Here is a 26,338-nt window from a genome sequence, read left to right on the forward strand (position 1 = left end):
ATGCGAAATGTGTGCTTTTTTGCGAAATAGCCGAATGTCATCAAATTAAGTAGAAAACACGCAAAAACCGGCAATCGAGGTTGTGCGCGCAAACTGTCGATTTGTAACGAAACGTTTGCCTAAAGTTTCCTACCACTTGCAGCTGAATGTTTTATCTTCGATCACATCAGGAAGACGCTGCAAATTGGGATTTCCCATGCACATAATCTCGGTTCGAAAATTTCGCTCCCTGTCAAGCTGCATTCCTTTCTTCCCCCGAATGTCTACTCAACTTCCAGTTTCATTGAACTTGCTAGCTGTAGCAGCGATAAGATTAGTCTGTTCCCGCACATCAAGGGAAAGAATGGTGTCATTTGTGTTCGGTCATGAATGAATTTTGTTTATCATCATTTGATTTTCAACATGTGTTTGTGTATGTGCAGTTGTGATTATTTTATTTGTTGGACAGCAAGGATATCCTTTATATATATAGAATGAATAAATAAATAACTTGAGATATGCAATTTAGAAATGAAGTGACTTTGTGTTGATGTTTTCTCTTTGGTTGGACAGCTAAGTACTTGTGTATGTGTACAGTATATAAAAATGAAGCAGTTTATCAATTTATAGCTCTTTTCTATGTTGTTTTCTCTCATGATGAAAAAGTGTGTGCCAATTTTTTTTTTCACCGCTGGTATATACCGCTGATCTAACATTTTATTTACTGCTCTCCTCAGTTTTTATTTACCATAAATTTGTCTCCCTACGAATAGGGTAGTCTACCGGGAAAATGTTCCCAACTGTCAAAAGTTCTGCAGTACATTTTGACTCTCTGCACTCGGGTGTCCAGTTGGTTCCACGGTACAACACCGAACCATCTACTTCGTTGATTTGGTGACAAGTAGTGTACTTGGTTTCTGCACCGTTTGCACTACGCTCTGTAGCGGTGTGGTGTATGGTCACGTGGTGCGTGCTAACCACTGATGTGCGTCTATGCGTAAACAACGATTGTCCTTACATTCTACGTGTAGACAATGTAAACTATATAATCTACGTAATCAACGTAGACAACATAATGCTCGGCGTCCTTCATACAAGGCACGCGCATCGTTCTAGAAGCAGCATCAGCGTGAAGTATTCCACTGCCCAGAAATAAGTGTTCTAAATATTTATTTACGTTCAACCACCAAAATAAACTTGTCGCGACATACCCAAAAATGCGATGCCCGTAGAATGACAAGATTTGTTTTACTTCTGTTTCCACCATTTCACACTTGGAAAAATCTGCTTTGAAGACACATGCACTTTCCTATGCAGCAATAAGACAAAAACTATTTTTAGCCGTCTCTTTTGTCAGTTTTCACTATAGCTGTCATTTGTTTTTCTTCCGGTAGTCCCCTTTGATCACGTCGGATGGTCTTAAATTGGTTATAGGGCCCAGATTATCGACATGTTTGAAGAAAATAATACTTTCTCTTTCAAAGACCACTGTTCCTTCTTCCCTGTTGTTTGCATTGTCTACTTTAGACTATGTAAACTATAAGCCAATGTAATCTTCGTGTAGATTACGCGTAGATAACACATGTAGACGTAAACTTATAGTCTACGGCAGTGTTGCCACAATATGAGGGCACAATTTCCCTTTCTAACGCAAAATTTCCCTTTTTGGACCAATTTTTCCCTTCACTTAAGCAAATCATAAAATAATAATAATAAGTATTAGTAGTGGTAGTAGCAGTAACTGTAATTATTATTATTATTATTAGTGGTGGTGGAAGCAGCAGTAGTAGTATTTCTGTTGGTCCATGTACGTGTGAATAAAAAATGTTAAATTTTTCACAGACATGTCACTTTCATCGCTTCTTGACCAGATGCCCCAGGCTTGGATCCTGGTCAGGAAATAATTTAATTGTTAATCCTCATCATTACTATTCCGAAGGTGTAGAAAAGCGATGTACTTAACAGAAATATAAATAGATACAGGCTATATTCAAGGAAGCAGAAAAAAGAACAGAAAAAATGAAAAATTTAAATATGAAACTGGGACGTAACATAAACTGAAATAATGTAGCGTCAGATATCTTAAAATTTCCCTGCAATGGTGGTATTTTTAATCGAAATTCCCTTTTTCCCTTTTGGCAAAAATTTCTGTCCGAATTTCCCTGCAAAAGGGATATTTCCCTTCATGTGGCAACACTGGTGCTAACTAATGAAATGAACGTTTAAAGCAGCAAACAGGCATTTGTTGAATCTTCTGAACTTGAACACCGCTATTCGTCTACTTGGTTGAACATTTCCTTGCACCAGCCTGACACCGGATACACCTGCACTACACCTAGTGTCAAAAAGTGCAGCGAATTAGACGGGGCTTCAACAGCCACAGCATTCACACTATCTTCAAGGTCAGAGCCACAAATATGTTGGCTGATCTAGAGCGCTGTCGAATCGGGTGGACTCCAATCTAGCAGGATTTGTTTCCAGCTGTGAATGGTATCGATACAGTTCACTTTGAGCAAAAACAGCCAACAGGTGAAAATGCCTGTAACCTAATAACCTCGCATTCTAAGGTTAACGGGTTCAATTCCCACTAAGGCAACTTGTACTCTTAGAAAGAAAAGATGGCAACATACCAAAACAATCCCCTCGCAATTTGTATCCACGATGAGAGTGGAAAGCAACAGCATTGCATAACGCTATTGTGAAGGCAATATGGAACACATCCAACAGCTGACCAATCCTCTTGCCGTTTTCTTTACGCAAGTTCCGCGGTGCAGTCTGGGAATAAGGACACCCAAAAGACCAAAATGGTCTGCAATGTCAAGGAAATAAATACCTCATGACCAGTTTTGCCCGACCAGATTGCAAAAGCCGGCCTCGGGCCTCTTTTCAACCCACGCATCCAAATCTTCAGTTTCTCAAGCACCTGTCAAGAGATGAGACAGAAAAAAGGAAAATGAAGAGCAGAAATGGCCTTCTTTTGTAGAAAAAAAAAGTATTTCCAGCCTTATCGAAATCTTTGAAACTAGAGCGTGATCTGACAGGAAAAAATCCTGGCAAAACTCGATGACCAGATGTTGTGGACGATTTCGCTGACGTCACCGCGATGTCACGTAACTAGTTCTGGGTTGCGTGTGGATATCTTCCGGGGATTTCCAGGCAACTCCCCCGCAATTATACATATCAGGTTAAAAAAAAGCGAAAAAGAAGAAGAAGAAGAAGATGATGATGATGGAAGTTCCACGCAAGCAAGAGGAAGTGAGCAACCACTGCGGATTCTGGCTTTAGGACTGTTCTATATATTGAGACCCGCTCGAGTGAACCAGTTCTGGAAATGATTCGTTAGGTGGTGAATCATATCCTTGCATCCGTGGCAAAAGTTCCTCATCGTAGGTTAAAAGCAGCACATTGTGAAACTCTTTATCAGGACGGAAATACGCACAAGAAATATTGCAACTAACAATTATTATTTCAGAATTGGATATTCTTGAATTATTATAATGAGAGTAGGGCTGGTATCGAGATTAGAGTCGTGCTTCTTCCCCGATGGGCTACGTAGATCTCGCCGGCTTGTAATCAACAGGTCCTGGGTTGAAAACCCTGTCGAGGCACGTAGTGGTTGGGATCTCCCTCTTTAAACTGTAGGCTTACCCCCGATTGATTAATTTGGTTAATTTTAGCTCTTTTTTCTGCCACGTTTGGCTAATCGCGAAGATGAGGATGATATGATGAAGAGACACTCACAAAGAACACCCATGCCCAGGCCTGGATTCGAACCTGGGACCGCTTGTCAGGACGAGACCGACACTTATTTTCCCTAAGTCTAGTATGACTTACATGACTAATAATAATAATGGTATATGAAATCAGTAATTAGCGCTTAGTCAAATGCTTAGTATCTCTCTTTCAGAAGATAAGGGAAGAGAAGTCAAGTTAAAAGAAAAGAGGGAAGAGTGAAGTGAAGAGAAGGTAAGAGAAAAGAGAAGAGAAGGAAGGTAAGAGAAAAGAGAAGTGAAGAGAAAAGATTGATTTGATTTGGTGTTTTTTAAGTCCACTTTATGCACAGTAAGGCTAATCGGGACTGGACCTACAGTTTAAAGTGGGATCCGAACCACTGTGTGCCTCCACCGGGTATCGAACCCGGGACCCCTTGATTACAAGGCAACGACGCTACCACTGCGCCATCGGGGAGGCACTGAAGAGAAAAGAGAAGATAAGGGAAGAGATAAGTGAAGAGAACGTAAGAGAAAAAAGAAGATAGGGGGAGAGAAGGCAAGAGAAAAGATAATATAAGGGAAGATATATGTATAGAGAAGGTAAAACAGAAGAGAAGATAAGGGAAGAGAAGGCTAGAGAAAAGAGAAGAGATATGTAAAGAGAAGGTAAAACAGAAGAGAAGGGAATAGTGAAGTGCAGAGAATGTAAGAGAAAAGAGAAGAGAAGGAAATAGGGAAGTGCAGAGAAGGTAAGAGAAAAGAGAAGAGAAGGGAATAGTGAAGTGAAGAAAAGATAAGAGAAATGAAAAGAGAAGGGAAGAGTGATAAAACATGGGAGAACAAAAACAATTAAAAAATTAATGAAAATAAATAACAAAATAATAATAAATATTCACGAATAGTACCTTCCAACAAGAAAATATACCAGAATAATATATTCCATGCTGAATATAAGAATATACATATAATGGGGGAAATCACCATGGCTCAAAATGGCGTGTTATTCCTTGATGAGCTACCTGAATTTCCAAGGCTCGTGCTCGATTCTCTACGCCAACCACTTGAAGACAGAAAAGTTACTATTGGACGTGCAAATGCGGACATTGATGGATTGGGTTCTAATCCGATATTGCAAGGTATAGTTCCTGCTATTCACCCACCGATATTATATTTGGGGTACCTTGGATTTAGCGTTCCTTTTTCGCTCTCTATATAGCTGGATTAATTGCAAGTGAACAGAAGGTAAGAGAAAAGAGAAGAGAAGAGAATAGATAGAGAGAGAGAGAGAGAGAGAGAGAGAGAGAGAGAATGGAAAAAGAGAGAGGTGAAGAGACAGAGAGGAAGGGAGAGGGAGACAAAAAGAAATAAAGAAGAAGGAAAGAGATATTGAAAGAATTATGAAACAAATGCGGGATTCCAGATTCGCAAAAATTTTTTACAATTTCCCTCTGATTGCCTCTCAATGAAACTTGAAGAGAATATAGGGAAGAGATAAGTGAAGAGATATGTAAAGAGAACTTAAGAGAAAAGAGGAGTGAATGGTTAAGTGAAGAGAAAAGAGAAGAGAAGTGAAGAGATATATAAAGAGAAAGTAAGAGAAAAGAGAAGAGAATGGAGGAGAGAAGGTAAGAGAAAAGAGAAGAGAAGTGAAGAGATATGTAAAGAGAAAGTAAGAGAAAAGAGGAGTGAATGGTTAAGTGAAGGGAAAAGAGAAGAGAGGTGAAGAGATATGTAAAGAGAAAGTAAGAGAAAAGAGAAGAGAATGGAGGAGAGAAGGTAAGAGAAACGAGAAGAGAAGTGAAGAGATATGTAAAGAGAAAGTAAGAGAAAAGAGAAGAGAATGGAGGAGAGAAGATAAGAGAAAAGAAAAGAGAAGTGAGGAGATATGTAAAGAAAAGAGAAGAGAATGGAGGAGAGAAGATAAGAGAAAAGAAAAGAGAAGTGAGGAGATATGTAAAGAGAAAGTAAGAGAAAAGAGAAGAGAATGGAGGAGAGAAGTGAAGACGAGGTAAGAGAAAAGAGAAGAGAATGGAGGAGAGAAGTGAAGAGATATGTAAAGAGAAAGTAAGATAAAAGAGAAGAGAATGGAGGAGAAGAGATCGACGGAGAGAGATAGAAGGAAAGGAAAAAGAAAGAAGAAGAGAAAAACGGAGAGAGAAAAAGAGAAACAAGGAAGAATGAGATAAAAAGAAGAAAAGAGAGAGACATTGAAAGAACCATGAAACAAATGTGGAGTTCCAGATTCGCATACATCTTTTACAATTTCCCCATGACTGCCTGTCGATGAAATTTGAAGAAACTGCTTTGATTCTCCACTTCTGCATGCGTGATCTTCAATAGACCTCTCTGCTTCACGAGAATCTTACGAATTCGCGGAATCGGGAGGAAGAGTGGATGCCAAATGAGAAAAAAAGAGACAACCGTGGCGCCATTGTGTCACGTGGATCCTTCTTTCTAGAAAAAAAAAGTTCTCAACATTGTCGGCTCCCGTGATGTTGCTAGAGCACGCAATGTGACGTCATATGAATCTTCCTCTTTTTGACGGACAGGTTTCCGGTAGATCGGAGCTGCTACATTGAGAACCGAGACTAGTGACGTTTTTGACGTTGCCTTACTATACTTTTTTGGGTAATCGCGGCGACGAGAATGCACACAGAACCCACAACGTGCCAATTGAAACATAATAACCAGTGAACGGATTACGTTGTAAAATTTTAGTTATTTGCACCAAAGTATGCACTTAAATATGGACTTATAATTGTAAAATTATACATAAATTACAGTAAGCTTACATTGACATACATTGTAAAACAATACAATGTGTTTTTTCATTTTCTGTTTCCAAAACAATGAAAAACAACATTTTGTTGTAAGTATTCCAAGGTGAATTTCCTTGTGTTGTCTCTTAATATGGATTTATATTGACTAAAACTGCGTTCAATATCGAAACAAGTAATAGGAGTGTATTTCAAATTTGTCAGTTATTCGCAAGAAATTCGCCCAATTCTTAAGGTCACACGGGGACATGTAGTTATTGCGCGAATACAGTATATATATTTTGAGAAATGTTCTGAAATATGGAAATAATATGAAAAAAAATAATGAAAATATTTAAAATATGAGCCAAAGCCCAAATGTATGTACAAATATGGAAATCAAAAACTGAATTTTTCGAATCTACATACCATAATGCGCACAGATATGCAAAATATAACTAACTGATTTCGGTTTCATACATAAATATGTATTTACATTTAACAAATAAATTCAATTCCGTTCCGGGAGAGAAAATCAGCCAGTGCAGTCCGTAAAGGACCTTTTTATTTGTAAACTATTTCAATTCGGTCCAGAAACCTTCCTTTCAGCTGAATTTAAATAAGGTCCAGGAAACTTTTTTACGGATAAATTTAAATACGATCCAGGAACCTTTTCTCTCCGGATAGATTTAAATACGCTCCAGGAACAGTTTTTTCGGATAAATTTAAATACGATCCAGAAACCTTTTCTCTCCGGATAGATTTAAATACGCTCCAGGAACAGTTTTTTCGGATAAATTTAAATACGATCCAGAAACCTTTTCTCTCCGGACAGATTTAAATACACTCCAGGAACAGTTTTTTCGGATAAATTTAAATACGATCCAGAAACCTTTTCTCTCCGGATAGATTTAAATACGCTCCAGGAACAGTTTTTTCGGATAAATTTAAATACGATCCAGAAACCTTTTCTCTCCGGATAGATTTAAATACGCTCCAGGAACAGTTTTTTCGGATAAATTTAAATACGATCCAGAAACCTTTTCTCTCCGGACAGATTTAAATACACTCCAGGAACAGTTTTTTCGGATAAATTTAAATACGATCCAGAAACCTTTTCTCTCCGGATAGATTTAAATACGCTCCAGGAACAGTTTTTTCGGATAAATTTAAATACGATCCAGAAACCTTTTCTCTCCGGACAGATTTAAATACACTCCAGGAACAGTTTTTTCGGATAAATTTAAATACGATCCAAAAACCTTTTCTCTCCGGATAGATTTAAATACGCTCCAGGAACAGTTTTTTCGGATAAATTTAAATACGATCCAGAAACCTTTTCTCTCCGGATAGATTTAAATATGCTCCAGGAACAGTTTTTTCGGATAAATTTAAATACGATCCAGAAACCTTTTCTCTCCGGATAGATTTAAATATGCTCCAGGAACAGTTTTTTCGAATAAATTTAAAAACGGTCCAGAAACCTTTTTTCAATGATACAATACCCAATTTATACCGAATGTAAATTGTGCGAGAAAAAAGGTTCCCAATAGAACCCATTAGAATTAATGGGGACCTGGATCTTCAAGAGCTCTATTTTCAATGTGTTCCAAATATATTTATGTCCTGTTATCAAAGTGTGTGTATTAAAAAGTGTAAGAATTAATCTAGATCATTATTTCTGTTATATTTTCACACTTGTGAACACTGTTTGAGTACCTTTGAGCTCATTTCCAAATATTTTGAGAGCTCGCGTAAAAGGGACCAAAGGTTTGCCATAAAGGTTTTAAGGTTCGTCCTTCTTGCCTTTGCAAAACGTATCTTCCCGTAATTGCTGTTTTCAATAATATCATGACAAAAACTCAACATCATTTCAATATTTACCTCAGAAACACCGTGATCTTCACTTAAATAAATTCTTCCTTTGTCTTTCAGATGAATCAGCTGTGCAAAGTGTGCGGGGAGCCGGCTGCAGGATTCCATTTCGGAGCCTTTACATGCGAAGGTTGCAAGGTAAGCTACCATCCCTTACCCCTTTACAGTTTTCTAAAGGTATCGTATTATTGAAAGCAATGGAAGGTTGATGCTGGTAAGAGGTTGTTTTTTTTTCGAGACAATTTGAGTATAATGTTCCATACGATTCATACAAGTATAAATAAGCTAGGTGTTCAATTAGAAAAAAAAAGAGTGCATAAAGTACAAAAAAGATAGACTTGAAACACTTCCTACAAGTAAAAAGGCAAAAACGATCATAAAATAATTCATATAGGTAGAAAACCCAAAGTATTCATAAAATATGCAAATAGAAAAGTCAAAGTGTTCATAAAATATGCAAATAGAAAACCCAGGGTGTTCATAAAATATGCATATAGAAAAGTCAAAGTGTTCATAAAATATGCAAATAGAAAAGTCAAAGTGTTCATAAAATATGCAAATAGAAAACCCAAAGTGTTCATAAAATATGCAAATAGAAAAGTCAAAGTGTTGGTAAAATAATTCATACTGGTAGAAAACGGAAATAGTTCGAGAAAAAAATCATTCAATAGTCACATAAAATTCATACAAGTAGAAAATCAGTATTCATAAAGTAATTAATTGAAGCAGATAAAGTAAAGTGTTCATATAATAGTTAATTCAGGTAGAAAAAACCAAAGGGTTCAGAAGTAATTCCTTCAGACTGATAAAACAGTGTTCATAAAATAGTCCATTCAGGAAGAAAAAGCAAAGTGTTGAGAAAATAATTCAATCAGGTAGACAAAGCAGTGTTCAGAAAACTACAGATTGTAGAAAAAGCAGTGTTCAGTGAACCATTCAGGTAGGATAGCAAAGTATTCATAAAATAATCCATACAGAAAATAATTCATTCAAGCAGATAAAGCAGTGTTCAGAAAAGAATAGATTGTAGAAGTAGCAGTGTTCAGTAAACAATTCAGGTGGGATAGCAAAGTATTCATAAAATAATCCATACAGAAGATAATTCATTCAAGAAGATAAAGCAGTGTTCAGAAAAGAATAGATTGTAGAAAAAGCAGTGTTCAGTGAACCATTCAGGTAGGATAGCAAAGTATTCATAAAATAATCCATACAGAAAATAATTCATTCAAGCAGATAAAGCAGTGTTCAGAAAAGAATAGATTGTAGAAGTAGCAGTGTTCAGTAAACAATTCAGGTGGGATAGCAAAGTATTCATAAAATAATCCATACAGAAGATAATTCATTCAAGAAGATAAAGCAGTGTTCAGAAAAGAATAGATTGTAGAAAAAGCAGTGTTCAGTGAACCATTCAGGTAGGATAGCAAAGTATTCATAAAATAATCCATACAGAAAATAATTCATTCAAGCAGATAAAGCGGTGTTCAGAAAAGAATAGATTGTAGAAGTAGCAGTGTTCAGTAAACAATTCAGGTGGGATAGCAAAGTATTCATAAAATAATCCATACAGAAGATAATTCATTCAAGAAGATAAAGCAGTGTTCAGAAAAGAATAGATTGTAGAAAAAGCAGTGTTCAGTGAACCATTCAGGTAGGATAGCAAAGTATTCATAAAATAATCCATACAGAAGATAATTCATTCAAGAAGATAAAGCAGTGTTCAGAAAAGAATAGATTGTAGAAAAAGCAGTGTTCAGTGAACCATTCAGGTAGGATAGCAAAGTATTCATAAAATAATCCATACAGAAAATAATTCATTCAAGCAGATAAAGCAGTGTTCAGAAAAGAATAGATTGTAGAAGTAGCAGTGTTCAGTAAACAATTCAGGTGGGATAGCAAAGTATTCATAAAATAATCCATACAGAAGATAATTCATTCAAGAAGATAAAGCAGTGTTCAGAAAAGAATAGATTGTAGAAAAAGCAGTGTTCAGTGAACCATTCAGGTAGGATAGCAAAGTATTCATAAAATAATCCATACAGAAAATAATTCATTCAAGCAGATAAAGCAGTGTTCAGAAAAGAATAGATTGTAGAAGTAGCAGTGTTCAGTAAACAATTCAGGTGGGATAGCAAAGTATTCATAAAATAATCCATACAGAAGATAATTCATTCAAGAAGATAAAGCAGTGTTCAGAAAAGAATAGATTGTAGAAAAAGCAGTGTTCAGTGAACCATTCAGGTAGGATAGCAAAGTATTCATAAAATAATCCATACAGAAAATAATTCATTCAAGCAGATAAAGCAGTGTTCAGAAAAGAATAGATTGTAGAAGTAGCAGTGTTCAGTAAACAATTCAGGTGGGATAGCAAAGTATTCATAAAATAATCCATACAGAAGATAATTCATTCAAGAAGATAAAGCAGTGTTCAGAAAAGAATAGATTGTAGAAAAAGCAGTGTTCAGTGAACCATTCAGGTAGGATAGCAAAGTATTCATAAAATAATCCATACAGAAAATAATTCATTCAAGCAGATAAAGCAGTGTTCAGAAAAGAATAGATTGTAGAAGTAGCAGTGTTCAGTAAACAATTCAGGTGGGATAGCAAAGTATTCATAAAATAATCCATACAGAAGATAATTCATTCAAGAAGATAAAGCAGTGTTCAGAAAAGAATAGATTGTAGAAAATGCAGTGTTCAGTAAACAATTCAGGTAGGATAGCAAAGTATTCATAAAATAATCCATACAGAAAATAATTCATTCAAATATATAAAGCAGTGTTCAGAAAAGAATAGATTGTAGAAAAAGCAGTGTTCAGTGAACCATTCAGGTAGGATAGCAAAGTATTCATAAAATAATCCATACAGAAAATAATTCATTCAAATATATAAAGCAGTGTTCAGAAAACTATAGATTGTAGAAAAAGCAGTGTTCAGTAAACAATTCAGGTAGGATAGCAAAGTATTCATAAAATAATCCATACAGAAAATAATTCATTCAAATATATAAAGCAGTGTTCAGAAAACTATAGATTGTAGAAAAAGCAGTGTTGAGTAAACCATTCAGGTAGGATAGCAAAGTATTCATAAAAAAAATCATTCATGTAGGAAAAAGCAAAGTGTTCAGGAAACAATTGATTCAGTTTCCGTTGCCTTCATTCCATTTTTGGCTGATTTCAATAATTAGAATTAATGATAGAAAGTTCGCCAAAATTCTTTATCGTGTGCTTCCAAGGATCAATTGATTACAAAGTGACAGCCTTACCCTACTTTCATTATTCAAATTCGCAAGGAGACATTCATATCTACTTCGAGACTCGAACCCGGAACTTATGCGGCGATATCGTGCGGTTTGGAGAAAGAAAAGTGTGCCCAAATGAATTTATCTAACTAACTAACTAACTCCCTAGCCTTCTTAAACCCGAAGGTTCATGGCTGCAGCAACACAGGCCTTCCATCTTTCCCTATCTTGAGCAAGTTCTATATACTCTTTTCCATCCCTACCGATTTCCCTTAGGTCCATCTCAACGTTGTCCCTCCATCTTCGTCTTGGTCTTCCTACAGGTCTCTTACCATCAGGTTTCCCAACAAGAATCCTGTAAACTCCTCTTTCCTCTCCCATTCGTGCCACATGGCCTGCCCACCTAAGTCTAATGAATTTATGCATGTGGGAAGAGGAGAAAATTTCACAAAAACTTCAGACGACGTAGAAACACCTAATTAGATGTACTGTCCAGTACCTTTTGAAACACTTATTTTTCCTACTACGATGGCAAGGAACTTCCGCCTAGACGATACAGTTTCCGTGGTTACCTGATGCAGCTATTGTATGGCGGTGACCAATGAGGCATGGCGGTTGGCACGCATAACCCACTCGGAAGCTGAGAACGAAAGCCAAGAAGCCGCAATTATGTTCTCCCTCCTCCTGCGCCGAATCGAAAGCGACAGTGATGCCAGTCCCCCGTAACGCTTTGTCAAACGTGCGAGCGCAGTGTTTCCAACCTCATGTATTTGTCATCTGATCTGAGCAATTTACTTTGTAAGGTCCGAAGCTCACGTTAAGCTTACTACAGATTCTTACAAGCAGTAATAGTAACTGTATACTTTTGAAAAATGAAATGAAATATCATTTTGAATATGATTGATCAAACTATATATATTTTTTTCAAAATTAAGAAACACAATGTCAATGCAATTCTCTCGACAAGAGCCTCCCCGATAGCTAAGTGGTTACACTATCTCCTTGTAACAAGTGGCGTTCGTGTCCTACTTTAAACGGGAGGTTCTGCAACTTACCTCTCTAAGCATAAGGTGGATTTTTTTTAAAAAAAGTCCTCATATATACAATTGATTGAAATGGTTTATTTTACTTTGCTTTTCTGCCACTTTTGGCTATCGGTAAGATGAGGATGAATGATGATATGAGGAAATTGATGAAAGAACACTCGTATGCCCAGACCGGGATTCGAACCCGTGACCCCTGGCGTCGTAGCGTGAATACAAAATTGGACCTTCTCGACAGGTAACTTTCTCTCCTTGTAATAAATAGATTCTGGGTTCGGTGGAGGCTCATACTGATTCGCATCCCACTTTAAAGTTATGTCCCGATTAGCCTACATGTGCATAAAGTGGAAAACAAAAAAAAACATTCAAACTCGAACTCTGATATCATGTTAGAAACCCCAAATTCTTGTTAATCAATTCAAGCAGAAAAATGAATGCTCTTAAAATAATTCATACTGGATAAATATAAAAAAAATCACACATAAAAGTTGCTCCTGAAATAATTTATTCAAATATAGAACATGAATACTCAGATAATCTCTTGAAAAAAATCCTCAAGTAATTCATACAAATCGAAATCGGGGTCTGGAGTTTATTGATTGATTTGCTTTATTTTACTTCGCTTTTTGTGCCAATTTTGGCTAATTTGCGAAGATGGAGATAACATTAATGAATGGACACTCACAAATATCCATGCTCCGGCCGGGATTCGAACCCGGGACCCCTGGCGTCGTAGCGCGATATGCTAACCACTCCGTCACGGGGGCGGCAACACAAACACAGAGTACCAAGGACTTTCTTCCTTCAGTTAAGCTGAGTAGAGTACCGATAGGTGTTTGTGTTTTGTAGTTACGTTCAAATTCTTACCTTCACTATTGTACACCTTATAACTCACCTCCTTGCTCTTTTGGTATTGTCATCCTCGTATACTTACACGCAATGATTCCTCTACGCTGGAAAATATTCTTATGGGTACAAATTTTAAAATGAGGTTGGAAATCCTGATTCAAAATGTTGAAGGTTTACGTTTGTTTGCAGCAATATCCTTTCTGGTAGGGATATGTAGATGTACAGCTCAATTTCAAGTTCAAGGAAAAGATGTAATTGTCTAGGTAATCATTTGTAATTGTTGATTTTCTACGCTGTTTAACGACAAGAATGAATACAGGAAGTTCTTTGTGAGTGTCCCTTCAGCAATTTCATCATATCTTCATCTTCGCGATTAGGCAAAGTGGCAGAAAAGCGAAGTTAACTAAATCAACCCATCACGGAACAATTGATAGAAGCGTTTGCATAATCAGGGTGGCCACTCCAAGACCATGATAAAGTTCGAGTATAATTCCCTGTTTTCAAGGCGAATTTTCCAAAAACTTCAAGAGTATACAATCAATGTTTTCTCTATTTCAATCTTATGTATTACCGCCTCTCGCCACACATACACACACACATGACACAAATATATTAACATTATAAAGGGTCTGTGAGATTCCAATGTATTCAAAAATTCTAATTCAATTAAGTTGAACCGTATACATTCAATTTAAGGTACGCAGTTCACATTTGCCATTTCGCAAACTCAGACTAGAAAGACATCTACAAACACAAGTCACAAATGTTACAGAATGTAGTAACTTACAAGAAAATGTTTATTGTATAAGTAGTTCAAATTTTCCTAATCAACTTCAAGATATCTTATCTCGCACGTCAGAGGATACTAACAAATCAAACGGGCTGAGAGAATTCTGTTGTATTTTCCACGCAACTTTCTTTTCATTCCCCGATAAAAATCAATGTTAAACTGTAAAAAACTTGCCTCAGGGCATTAATAAATATGAATAAATTCAATGGGATTTGGATTAATGAAATTTGCAATTTTTCACGTCTACGGAGAAGAATTCAAGCAGAATTCACGCACAATTCCCGGAGTCAATAATTCACGCATAATTCCCTGTGAGTAGGCACCCTGATAATGAATCAAATATGAAGAATAGGCAAAATGTTCATGAAACATTCCATTCAAGTAGAAAACGCAATGTAGCTGTATGTAATTACAAAGCTACAATTCCTATTTTGCATGTAATTAATTTACGAGATAATAAAATAATGTAAGCAATCCATACATGAGTTATTCTTGATTGTATTTCGATTTTAAATAAGTTGTTTCCGTGACTTTGATTCAAACTTGCAGAGTGGATGAAGACTGACCCAAGTACCAATATGAGGTTAAGAACCCAGGTCCGGAATCGCACCATTAAATAGTTATATGAGCCACAACTAGTTCGGGAGCTTCCTATGACGGTGGAATAAGGCCTCCCTGATGGCGTAGTGGTAACGTCGTCGCCTTGTAATCAATGGGTCCCGGGTTTCATGGGTGGAGGCACATGGCACAGTGGTTTGGATCCCATTAAAAAAAAAAACTGTAGGTCCAGTCTCGATTAACCTTTCTGTGCATAAAGTGGACTTAAAACCAGGGTTGCTAAAGGTCCAGGAATTTTAAATAAATTCAATTCCGGTCCAGGAGAAAATCAGCAAGCGTAAATGGGTTCTGAACCGTAAAGAACCTCTTTATCTGTCAAGTATGTCAATTCGGTCCAGGAACATTCTTTCCCGATCAATTTAAATACGGTCCGGGAACCTTTTTTTCCGAACCAATTTAAATTCGGTCCAGGATCAATTTAAATACGGTCCAGGAACAATTTTTCCGGATGAATTTTAATTCGGTCCAGGAACCTTTTTTTAATGTAACAATACGCAACTTGGACCGAATAAATTGCGCGAAAAAAGGTTCCGGTCCTGCAGCTGAACCCAATAGAACCAATTAGAATTTATGGGTCCCTGGACCTATAACAACGCTGCTTAAAACAATTCAATGCATCAATAACAGTGGAGTAAGACAACTGAAAGATGCTGCTTGTAGATTTAATACCGACGTTACTACAGAATATCGTAGCGCTCTAGGATGAAAATGTTACAATAATTGTTCAAAATGGTGGCACCCAGCGTCGATGCAGGCTGACAGGGTCGCATCTGCTGTAACATCCCTACAATTGCTTTGACGTATCGAAGACGTCGTATCACAGGCAGTAGGGATTTTGGCTTATATCTTTTTAACGACACTTTTCCAGACGGTACTTGGGTCAGTCTCCATCCACTCTGCAAGTTTGAATCAAGGTCAAGGAAACACCCTATATATTATTACTATTTTGCCTCTAGGTTAATCGTGACGATGGAGATGAAAGAATAAAAGCAGCAACATTTACGTCCTGCCCTGGAACCGAACCCAGAACTTTCACGCACAAGAACACTCACCGCAACGGAGTAAACAAGCGCATAAGCTGGCAACACTGCGGTCACCCACCAGAGCCAAAAGAGCTTGTTCCGCTGGGCTTACCCCACGGCCGTTGCATGGACAGACCGCGACCCCGATTCAGAGAAAGTCATGCAAGCCAAAACAGCGTAAGGTAACAATTGGAGCATTACCAGATAATGGAGCAGGCTAAATCACTTGCTTCCCCTTTACCAGCGGCGTGTGACCGGGAGGGTTATGTAACCTGCAGCGTCCATAGACTTCGCTCAAGCATTTGATCATGCGCAACGATTCCACGGTTTGATCCCACTTTTCGATTTTCTTCATTCTGGCTTGTTCATTCATCCGTGGCTTCTGGACGGAAGATTGGGGAGAGAGGGGAACAAGGAATTGCAAATGTTACTGCACGAGGCCGATTGATGCTACTGTGTGTTGGCTTACCATACTTTCGGGATTACCCGGACAGTCCTGGGTTTTTAGTGCTGTCCGGGATTGTAAAATGTCCAGGGTTTTGACAATCTGAACATGAAAATAACTACCGGTATTGAATATTCACCACCAGAATTTATGAGAAGGTAATTCAAAACCAACAGGTTCAAGTTATGAAGAAGTACCAGATACTATTGAAGAGAAGTGGCAAGCAATTTTTAAGGTGTTTCAAACAAACAGACATTTCATGTACCAACATTTCTAAAATGGATGAGTTTGCTATGCCTTTGCCTGGAACATCTGCTCCAGTTGAGAGAGTATTTTCAATCATGGGGAATATTTGGTCTGCAGAAAGAGGTATACTTCTAGTATCCACTGCTAAACATCTTCTGAATGTTAAAATTAATTCAGAACTTTCATGTTGTGAATTTTATGATGTTATTAAAACAAACAAGCCATTTCTGAAAAAAGTCATGTCTTGTGAAAAGTACAACTCAGTCAACTAACAGATAATGCTACCTAGAACAGAGAGGTTTCTAAACATCAGAAAATGTATTATTCAATTAAACATTTGAAAATTAATCGATCGATTTTAGAAAATAATGTTAATATTTTTTCTTGTTCAATTTATGGTTTAATGTTGCAATAAAATGTCAAGGCTTTTAAGTAATTCCAATTTATTTTTGTAAAAAAACACAAATTCAGCAGTAATGAGGTGATCGCGAATATGTCCTGGGTTGGGCCCAAATAAATATGGTAAGCCTAGACGTGGGGAGCTGTATGGCAGCCGTCAGATCGACGCGACACGCGAAACATGCCGCTTGGCAACACCAACATTTCACACCGCAATGGCACGACGAGCCGCACAAGGCTCTGTTAAAATGGTGAAATCTTCATGCGACACTTCTCCCTTACACTGAAGTGGCAGAGAGACTATTAACACGAGCCCCTTCAGTTTAAACCAAGCATTCACCTCGCATGTAAGAACGACAGACCGAGGCGACACGATGTACGATATTAATATAATGGTGCCAGTTCCAGCGACACGTGCAACTTATCGTGTCGCTTTGGTCTGAAAACTCCCTGAGATAATGACCCAGTCCGACCCACACAATCGAATCAACAAGAGCTGCTTATCGTGTCGCTTCAGTTGGGAAGGTTGCGTTTGGTATTGAGAGTTAGTTTCCAAGCGACACGTGTTGCCTGTCGCTTGGGCCTGAAAGCTCCGTACGTGTCATTCGAACTGTGCTGTCTTGTCAATAGCGTGCATCTTGTCGCTTCGGTCTGGTGGTAGGCAATGTGCAGTGAATACAGACTGAAGGAATCCCATGTTGTTTGTCAATTTCGTGTGAAGCTCCCGTGTCGCTTTGGTAATAAAGTTCCCTAAAGTTTCGCGTTCCGTTTCGTGTCAAATTTACCTTTCATTCTCTCCACACAACTGCTAAATACGATTTCAGCCGGACAGATGAATTCGCGATAGATGACCACTGGCATGGCAATGAGTGTTCGATCCATTTTATCAATTTGATCTGGTCACCATTTAACCTGATCGTCGCGATTAGCGTAAAGAGGCAAAAAAGAGCCATAACATAAGAAACAATTCACAAGCACAAATACTAAATAAGGTTTTAAGAGCAATGAAAATATTCTCCGCATAAAATTCATCTAAACAAACATTATGGAATTCCCCAAGAAATTTCCACAAATTGAAAAAAACAATCGAATGGAGACATTATTTCCCAAAATATACAAATTGAAAATTATTGCAAGACAAGTACTTGTCAGTGGTGAAGGTCGTTCTAGCAAATGAAGCCGATGGGAAAACAACAAAACAAAACAAAAAAAACATGAAAATGGCAAGAGTGGCTCAACGACAAATCTTGTCCGTTGACTCTAGTGAATGAATGAAGCCCCCTTCTTGATTATTCCTTTTGACAATTGTTTTTTTAAGCTTCCCCGCCCCTCCTAAAGCCACGCTCTTCTTATTTCTACTTAATAACTATCTTTGAGTCAGAGGACGTAATTTTCCAGTTCCGTAATCAGACCTTGAAGATCTTTTGGTCACTTGGTGCTCGAGGCATTTCCGGCAATCAGGGTCCCTCTCAGACACAAGACAATGCCGTGGTTGACGTTGCAAACTGTAATTTGCCGACAATCAAAATTGTATCATTGCACGCTTCGTCCATGTTTCCCATTGCGTAATGCGAGCTCATGGGAGGGTTCTGGAGATTGTTGGCAACTTAATCCAATTTGGAATGTTCCATCCCACAGACGAGTTGTGTTCGTATGTGTCGCTTGGCAACCGATGGCTTGTAGATTCTGTTCTCGAAGTAATGAAATGTCCATTTATGTTCTTGTTTTTTTTTTTTTTTTTTTTTTTTTTTTTTTTTTTTTTTTTTTTTTTTTTTTTGTGTATCTGTACGGGTTCGAATCCTGGCCTGGAAAAAGGTGTTCTTTGTGAATGTTCTTTATAAATTTCATCATGTTGTCACTCATCTTCATCTGATCAAAACCACTGTGGCCAAAGCTTCAGTATCGACAACCACTTCTGGTCAAAACCATTGTGGAATCATATATCTCCACTTCTGGCTAAATTTGTTGCAAGGTATCTACAGCCACTTCTCTTCAAAACTACTGTGGAATTATACACATACGCTTCTGGCCAAAGTTTCTACGTAAGTATCGACAGCCACGTCTGAACAAAACGACTATGGAATCATACACATTTACTTCTGGCCAGAGTTCTTGTGAAGATTCTACATTCACTTTTGATCAAAACGACTGTGGAATTAGATACATCCACTTCTGGTCAAAGTTGTTGCCAAGTATCTGCAGCCACTTGTGATCAACCGCTGTGGAATTATACTTCTGGTCAAAGTTGCTGCGTAATCATCAACATCCACTTCTGATCAAAACGACTGTGAAATCACATACATCCACTTCTGGTCAAAGTTGTTGCCAAGTATCTACAGCCACTTGTGATCAACCGCTGTGGAATTATACTTCTCGTCAAAGTTGCTGCGTAATCATCAACATCCACTTCTGATCAAAACGACGGTGAAATCACATACATCCACTTCTGGCTAAAGTTGTGGCGAAGTACTCTATGTGATCAAAAGTATCCGGACACACCGCAAAACGTGTGTTTATCATAGAGGGCGACACAGTACTGCCATCTAGCACGCGGAACACATAGTCAGCGAACTCAATAGTCTGCAGACAGTGTGAGAAAGCAGTATGGGATGGTCTGAGGAACTCACAGACTTTCAACGTGGTCAGTTGGTTGGGTGCGACTTGTGTAGGAAGTCTGCGTGTGAGATTTTCACCCTCCTAAACATCCCTCTGTAAACTGTTTCCGATGTTATAGTGAAGGGATGTGTACAACCCAAAAGCGTGCAGGCCAACCTCCCATGTTGACCTCCAGAGACCATTGAGTGTTGAAGAGGGTCGTACAGCATTATCGTCAATCATCCATCGCCACCATCACACAGGAATTCCGAACTGCATCAGGATCTACTCCAAGCACTATTACTGTTTGGCGCAAGGTGCGGCAACTCGGTTTCCATGGCCGAGCAGCTGCCCATAAGTCAAACATCACACAGACAAATGCCAAACGCCGTTTCGTGTGGTACAAGGAGCGTCGAAACTGGACCATAGAACAGTGGAAGACCGTTGTGTGGAGTGATGAATCACAGTACACAATGTGGCGATCCGATTGTAGGGTGTGGGTGTGGGGAATGCCTGATGAACGACATCTACCAGCCTGTATAGTGCCGATAGTGAAATTTGGAGGTGGCGGTGTTACAGTGTGGTCATGTTTCTCCTGGAGGGGGCTTGGCCCCCTTGTTGCTTTACATGGAAATGTCACGGCACAAGCTTACGTTGACATTTTAACAGCTTTCATGCTGCCTACTGTCGAAGACCAGTTCGGGGATGACCATTGTGTCTTTCAACACGACCGAGCACCCATCCATACTGCAGGGCTTGTGGGGGAGTGGTTTGACGACAACAACGTCCCACTAATGGACTGGCCTGTGCAGAGTCCTGATTTGAATCCCATAGAACATCTCTGGGATGTTTTGGAATGCTGACTTCGTGCTAGAACACACCGATCCACATCAATACCTCTTCTCATTTTGGCGCTCTGCGAGGAATGGGCTGAAATTCCTCAGGAAACCTTCCGGCACCTGATTGAAAGTATGCCTGTGAGGGTGAACGCTGTCATCAAGGCTAAAGGTGGGCCAAAACTGTATTGACTGCCAGTGTTCCCGATGGATGGTTGTCCAATCTTGTACTTTATTTTCAGGTGGGTGTCCGGATACTTCTGATCACATAGAGTATCTTCAGCCACTTGTGATCAAAAATCACAGTGGAAATACACGTACATTCACTTCTGGCCAAAGTTGCTACGTAAGTATCGACAACCACTTCTGGCTAAAGTTGTTGCGAAGTATCTACAGCCACTTGCGTTCAAAATCGCTGTCGAATTATACTTCTGGCCAAAGTTACTGCGTAAGTATTGACATCCACTTCTGGTCAAAGTTGTTGCGAAGTATCTACAGCCATTTATGATCAAAATCACAGTGAAAATACACGTACATTCACTTCTGGCCAAAGTTGCTACGTAAGTATCGACATCCACTTCTGGCTAAAGTTGTTGCAAAGTATCTACAGCCACTTGTGTTCAAAATCGCTGTCGAATTATACTTCTGGCCAAAGTTACTGCGTAAGTATCGACAGCTACTTCTGGTCAAAGTTGTTGCGAAGTATCTACAACAGCCACTTCTGGCAAAAGTTGCTTCGTAAGAGTCGGCAGCCACTTCTAATCAAAATTAGATAGACCTCTGATCACAGACTGAAGAGGAGCTCGATTAAACTTTTTCTATTCGATTCCGACATAAATCCACACGCAAGCGCTTGCCATAGATCAAGAAACACACACGCGGACTGCGAAAAAACCTGAAGGCGGCACTTTTTAGGATACGGCACGGGACGATCCCCGCCCGGCATTGGCCGGTCTTCCCAGCAGTACGCTACACGTGCATGTCTCCCGGCTTGATATATAAGTGTGTAAATATAGAAAGGGAGTCGGGGGAGGAGATGAATTTGATTTGTACTCCGTGCAGAAACCAAAAAGCAACCGAGGCGACCTGTTTCGTAAGGTTGAGGTCAGGTCATTGCACGTCCCCCTGCCGCGATAGAAAGTAGTTCCCGGAAGGTCGTGGGAACGAGATTTCGATAGAGTGCGGACAAAAATAAATTTAAAGGAAAAAAATCGGGAATGGTTCTCTGTAACAATGCACAATGGAATCGAGCTTCTTTTAGCGGTGACATATCCCATACTGTACCCGGGTTCGGTTGTTGGGTGTCCAACCAAATATGGGTCCTGCCATTGTCGGAAGAGCGTTAGGTGCGATTAATGGATGCATTCTTTATGCATTTCTGTCAACAAAGAGCTGTAATGGTGCCGACTAAGAGGAGGCTGGTGTAAATCACGCCGCTGAAACGGGCGAATCTGATCTCAGCAAGGAAGGCTGACGCGCAAAAAGTCCAGTGGACGTCAACAAGTCTGGACGTGCCTAGAGTGAGCAAAGAAACCGGGATGCACTCAAACGTGAGGTGGAGATGAAAATAATTCGTACGGAAGATGCACTTCCCAAGAATGTTTATAGTACAAGGTCTTCAAAGGGTTCTTCATAAAATACAATCAAATCGAGCGTAATGTATATCTGGAGACTTCTCGTTAGATTCTTTTGATGGGGGTCATCCGCCGCTATTGTAAACGGGTCGGAGAGGAAGATGAAAACAATAGTTGTGTACTGAGGTACTGAGAATAATGGGGGAAGCTACTTGAGAAGAAGTGGTGGGCTCCAACCTAGAAAACCAGATGACAGTGGTAGTTCTTTTACTCTAATAGAAAGCAAAAGCAACCAGGGGTCCCGGGTTCCAATCCAGGCCTAAGCATGGGTGTTCTTTATGAGTGTCCCGTCATTAATTTCATCATGATCACTCATTCTCATCTTCGCGATTAACCAAAAGTGACAGAAAAGCGAGAGTGAAATCAATAAACAATCATCGTTCTGCAACACACACAGAGGTTTTGATTGATTTGCTATATTTTTACTTCTCTTTTCTGCCACTTTTGGCTAATTTTGCGAAGATGGGAATGAGGGATGATGTGATGAAATTGATGAATTGACGCTCACAAATATCCATGCTCAGGCCGTGATTCGAACCCAGGATCCCTGGCGTCCTAGCGCGATGTGCTAGCCACTCCGCCACGGGGGCCGGCAACACACACACACAGAGTACCAAGGACATTCTTCTTTCAGTAAAGCTGAGTAGAGTACCGATAGGTATTTTTGTTTTGTACATGTAGTTACGTTCAAATTCTTACCTTCACTATTGTACACCTTATAACTCACCTCCTTGCTGTTTTGGTATTGTCATCCTCGTATACTTACACGCAAGGATTCATCTACGCTGGAAAATATTCTTATGGGTACAAATTTGAAAATGAGGTTGGAAATCCTGATTCAAAATGTTGAAGGTTTACGTTTGTTTGCAGCAATATCCTTTCTGGTAGGGATATGTAGATGTACAGCTCAATTTCAAGTTCAAGGAAAAGTTGTAATTGTCTAGGTAATCATTTGCAACACTCGAGTAAATATATCTAGTAATTGTTGAATTCCTACGCTGTTTAACAACAAGAATGAATACAGCAAGTTACACAAATCATTCATTTTCCATGTCTTTTATCTTTTCAGTCTTTCTTCGGTCGCACATACAACAACCTGACGACTGTCCAGGAGTGCAAGAACAATGGGCAGTGCGTCATCAACAAGAAGAACAGGACGTCGTGCAAGGCCTGTCGCCTTCGCAAGTGTCTCATGGTGGGGATGTCCAAGAGCGGGTCCCGCTACGGAAGGAGGTCCAACTGGTTCAAGATCCACTGCCTCCTACAGGAGCAGACGTCCCTAAACTCGACGCTCCAAAGCGCGGTCTTCAACGGCATCTATCAGGGAGGCTTACCGTCGCTCAGTCCGCAGGACAGGATTGGTGGGTTCTCGATGGCGTCTTCGAACGACGGCAGCAAAGAGGAGTCTCCGAAAGAACCAGACTACAAGGATATGCAGCAAGGTAGAGTCGGGACGCCTGATTCTAGGTTATCAGGGAGCTCAACTGAGGGTGAAGACTCGGCGACTAGTGGTGGTAGCTACAGACTAGACACCCCTTCGCCGCTGGGCGACAATAAGGGTGGTTACCCGTTCAGCAACCACCAGAGACTACCCCTTATGCCCTCTCCGGTGGTTGGGCACTTCAAGTTCCCCCAGTTCGCGCCCGCGTATCCGTCCGTCTTTCCCTTGCATCCGTCTTTCCTCTACCAGGCGGCACCGTCCACATATGGGTTCGGCGCGTTCAAGCCAGGACTCTCTCCCAAGTCAACACCGCTCGAAGAAGATCTGCACAGGAAAACTGCGGAGAGTTACCTCCACCGTGGGGGCAGCGCGAGCACCCTGACAAGCCCCCCCATAGCTGGTGTCGCCGTCGAGCAAGACGAGCCCATTGACTTATCTGTGAGAAAGGACTTGTCGTCTGTGAGCAAGTTGATCACAGACTCCCCAACGGCAAGGAGAGAAGAAGGTGACAAGAATCTCTTGGATGACGTAGTCAAATCAGAAGGCCAATCTCTTAGCAAAGATACCTCGCCGCTAGATCTCACTAAACGACCAACTGAAATACCTCAATTAGGTTAAGTGTTGTGTAATTCTAGTGAAATCCACCCCCTCTTCAAAGATACCGTGGAATATCAGATTAGACTGGAGTATTCTGCGATTGTGCCGTGCCAGAATCTTCTGTAAGAGTTCGAAATAACTGCACAGCCGGGACCTTACAAAACTTGTGATTTTTTGCCCTAAAATGTCCTCTTGTATGGACTTCATTCAATTACTTCATTGTCAAAATCGGCAGATTTTGCTAGCAGTTCTACATTGCTCTATCATGTAATCATTCTTTCCTAATAGTTCAGATATAAACATTGAAAGAAAAGAACACACTACCTCAAAACAGATTTCTTAACGAAGTAAACCAAGAACCTTGAAAAACATTATATGTTACCTATCACTGCAGTAGAAACTTGTCAATATTTGTGTTTATAGACTTAGCATTATTTCTGCCATCTCAAATGCCTGTTCCTCAACTAGGTAAAATAAATTTCAATATTTAGCTACTTGTCGCATACAAATAGTTTGAATTCAACATTCAATCAATTTCTTATGAAGACAAATTGTATTTAATGGTTATTATTCAGGTGAAGTTCTCAAGCCAAACCTGTAATAAATGGTTATTAACTAAGTTAAGTTTTCAGGAAGATTCCATAGTGTTCTATTTAGACGTATTGCTAGATCAAACGTGAAGAAACTAGTTGTTATATAAACTGGGTTACAATACAAAACCATACACCTAATGTGAAGAAAAAGGAATTGTCATGGAAGCACACCAATTCAGGATACAACGAGTACATTTTTATCAAATCTTACTGTTTAATAGTGATAGAAATGGACAAGCAGAGCAAAATCTTAACTGTAAGTGTGATGAATTTTAGTCAAGAGTTCACAAGACTACATTCTACTAACATAACGAAAATGAAGTCTAATTTATTTTTGAAGCAAATTCATTTTCACTAATTGATGTCAGTTGAACCCAACGTGGATTTATACATGTGGGTCATTCCGGGTGAATTAACGAAAATAATTCTGTGACGTCATGTGAGGACCCTCGATTTGATGTAGAGAGATGGTGTATTGATTTGATCACTTTGATGCAATTAATTCCTCACATATGCATGAAGATAAGTTATATTATCATGGAAACATCTATAGTTTTAATCACATTTATAAGTGCTTCCCATGTACGCCACATGAAAATTAGTGAGGTCAAAAGGTGTCCGACGGACACATCTGTATGTATTACCTTGGTGTTGCCGTATTTCTTTTGCGAATAGTGAACGAGAAATGGCATGTGTATTTTCATGAAATTCAGTATATATTTTTCATAATCAAAATTAAAACATATCAACAAGGAAAAAAACGAGATACTCACATAGACTCTTAATTGGGTTTACGCAATATATTTGGGACAACCGTATCAAGCATTGCCATTGGCTGGTAGCACGGTAGGGTGTCACTTATCGGACACAACTTAAACACCATCGGTGTTTTAACGTTAGCGTGGAATGTCTTCGTTGTTACGTTAGGCTTGTCGGATTTAGTTCTCTTAACACAAAATGCACTGCAGTTTTCGGGGCTTCGACAATGTATTATTTATGCTATACCTAACAAGCCTAACCTAGCCGATGGTGTTTAACTTGTGTCCGATAAGCGACACCCTACATTGCGTGTTTTTAAGCACAGGCTATAGATGAATTTTTGGACGTTAGAAGAAGAAGACGACGAAAAATAGTTGTAGCAGCAATACCAACCTTTTCAATTATGTCTAGAAATTTGATAAAAAATATAAAGCCATTTCTCGTTTCATGTTAATTTATGAAAACGTCTCACATCAAAGTAAAAAATGAAAACTACCGTAAAATATCCGAGACTGGTAAAGTGTCTTATTGACTCACCTGTATATAGACGTCTTGGCTTTCTTTCGCTTTTATTCAAAAATAAATTCCCCCATGTCACTTCGAATTTTGAATCCAGTAAAAAATATGACAAACAGGAAATTTAAAAAAGAAAGACATTTATGGTACAAAACTTGAATAATTTTATTATTTTTCCCATTTTAATGTTTGTTGCTAAGTTAATGTTTGTGGTGTCATTAATTGTTGTTGTGACTTCTGTAAAATAATCTGTGCAATTTCAATTGTTAATTGAACGACTGTATACAGAAACGTGTTTATTCTTTCGTTAAGTAAATTTCTGTGATGTTTGAATGTATTATTAGTTTCATTTTTTTATAAATAAAACAATGTAATTAATTTTGAAAAGAAAAGT

The 26,338-nt window shown here is 39.0% G+C and overlaps 1 protein-coding gene across 2 annotated transcripts in view; it reads left to right on the plus strand.

Moving 5' to 3' along the window:
* LOC146004998 (uncharacterized) overlaps nucleotides 1-25,547 on the plus strand; it is a 41,404-nt gene extending 15,857 nt beyond the window's left edge. For both annotated transcript variants that reach the window (XM_083144104.1, XM_083144105.1), the window contains exons 2-3: nucleotides 8,384-8,461; nucleotides 23,108-25,547. In XM_083144104.1, the coding sequence (XP_083000230.1) occupies nucleotides 8,384-8,461; nucleotides 23,108-24,097 (1,068 nt within the window). In that variant the 3' untranslated portion in view covers nucleotides 24,098-25,547. The remainder of the gene's footprint in view (nucleotides 1-8,383; nucleotides 8,462-23,107) is intronic.
* Nucleotides 25,548-26,338: the final 791 nt, after the last annotated feature.

The sequence above is a fragment of the Lepisma saccharinum genome, chromosome 22 (assembly GCF_977018435.1).
Source record: "Lepisma saccharinum chromosome 22, izLepSacc3.1, whole genome shotgun sequence".
Lineage (NCBI taxonomy): Eukaryota > Metazoa > Arthropoda > Insecta > Zygentoma > Lepismatidae > Lepisma > Lepisma saccharinum.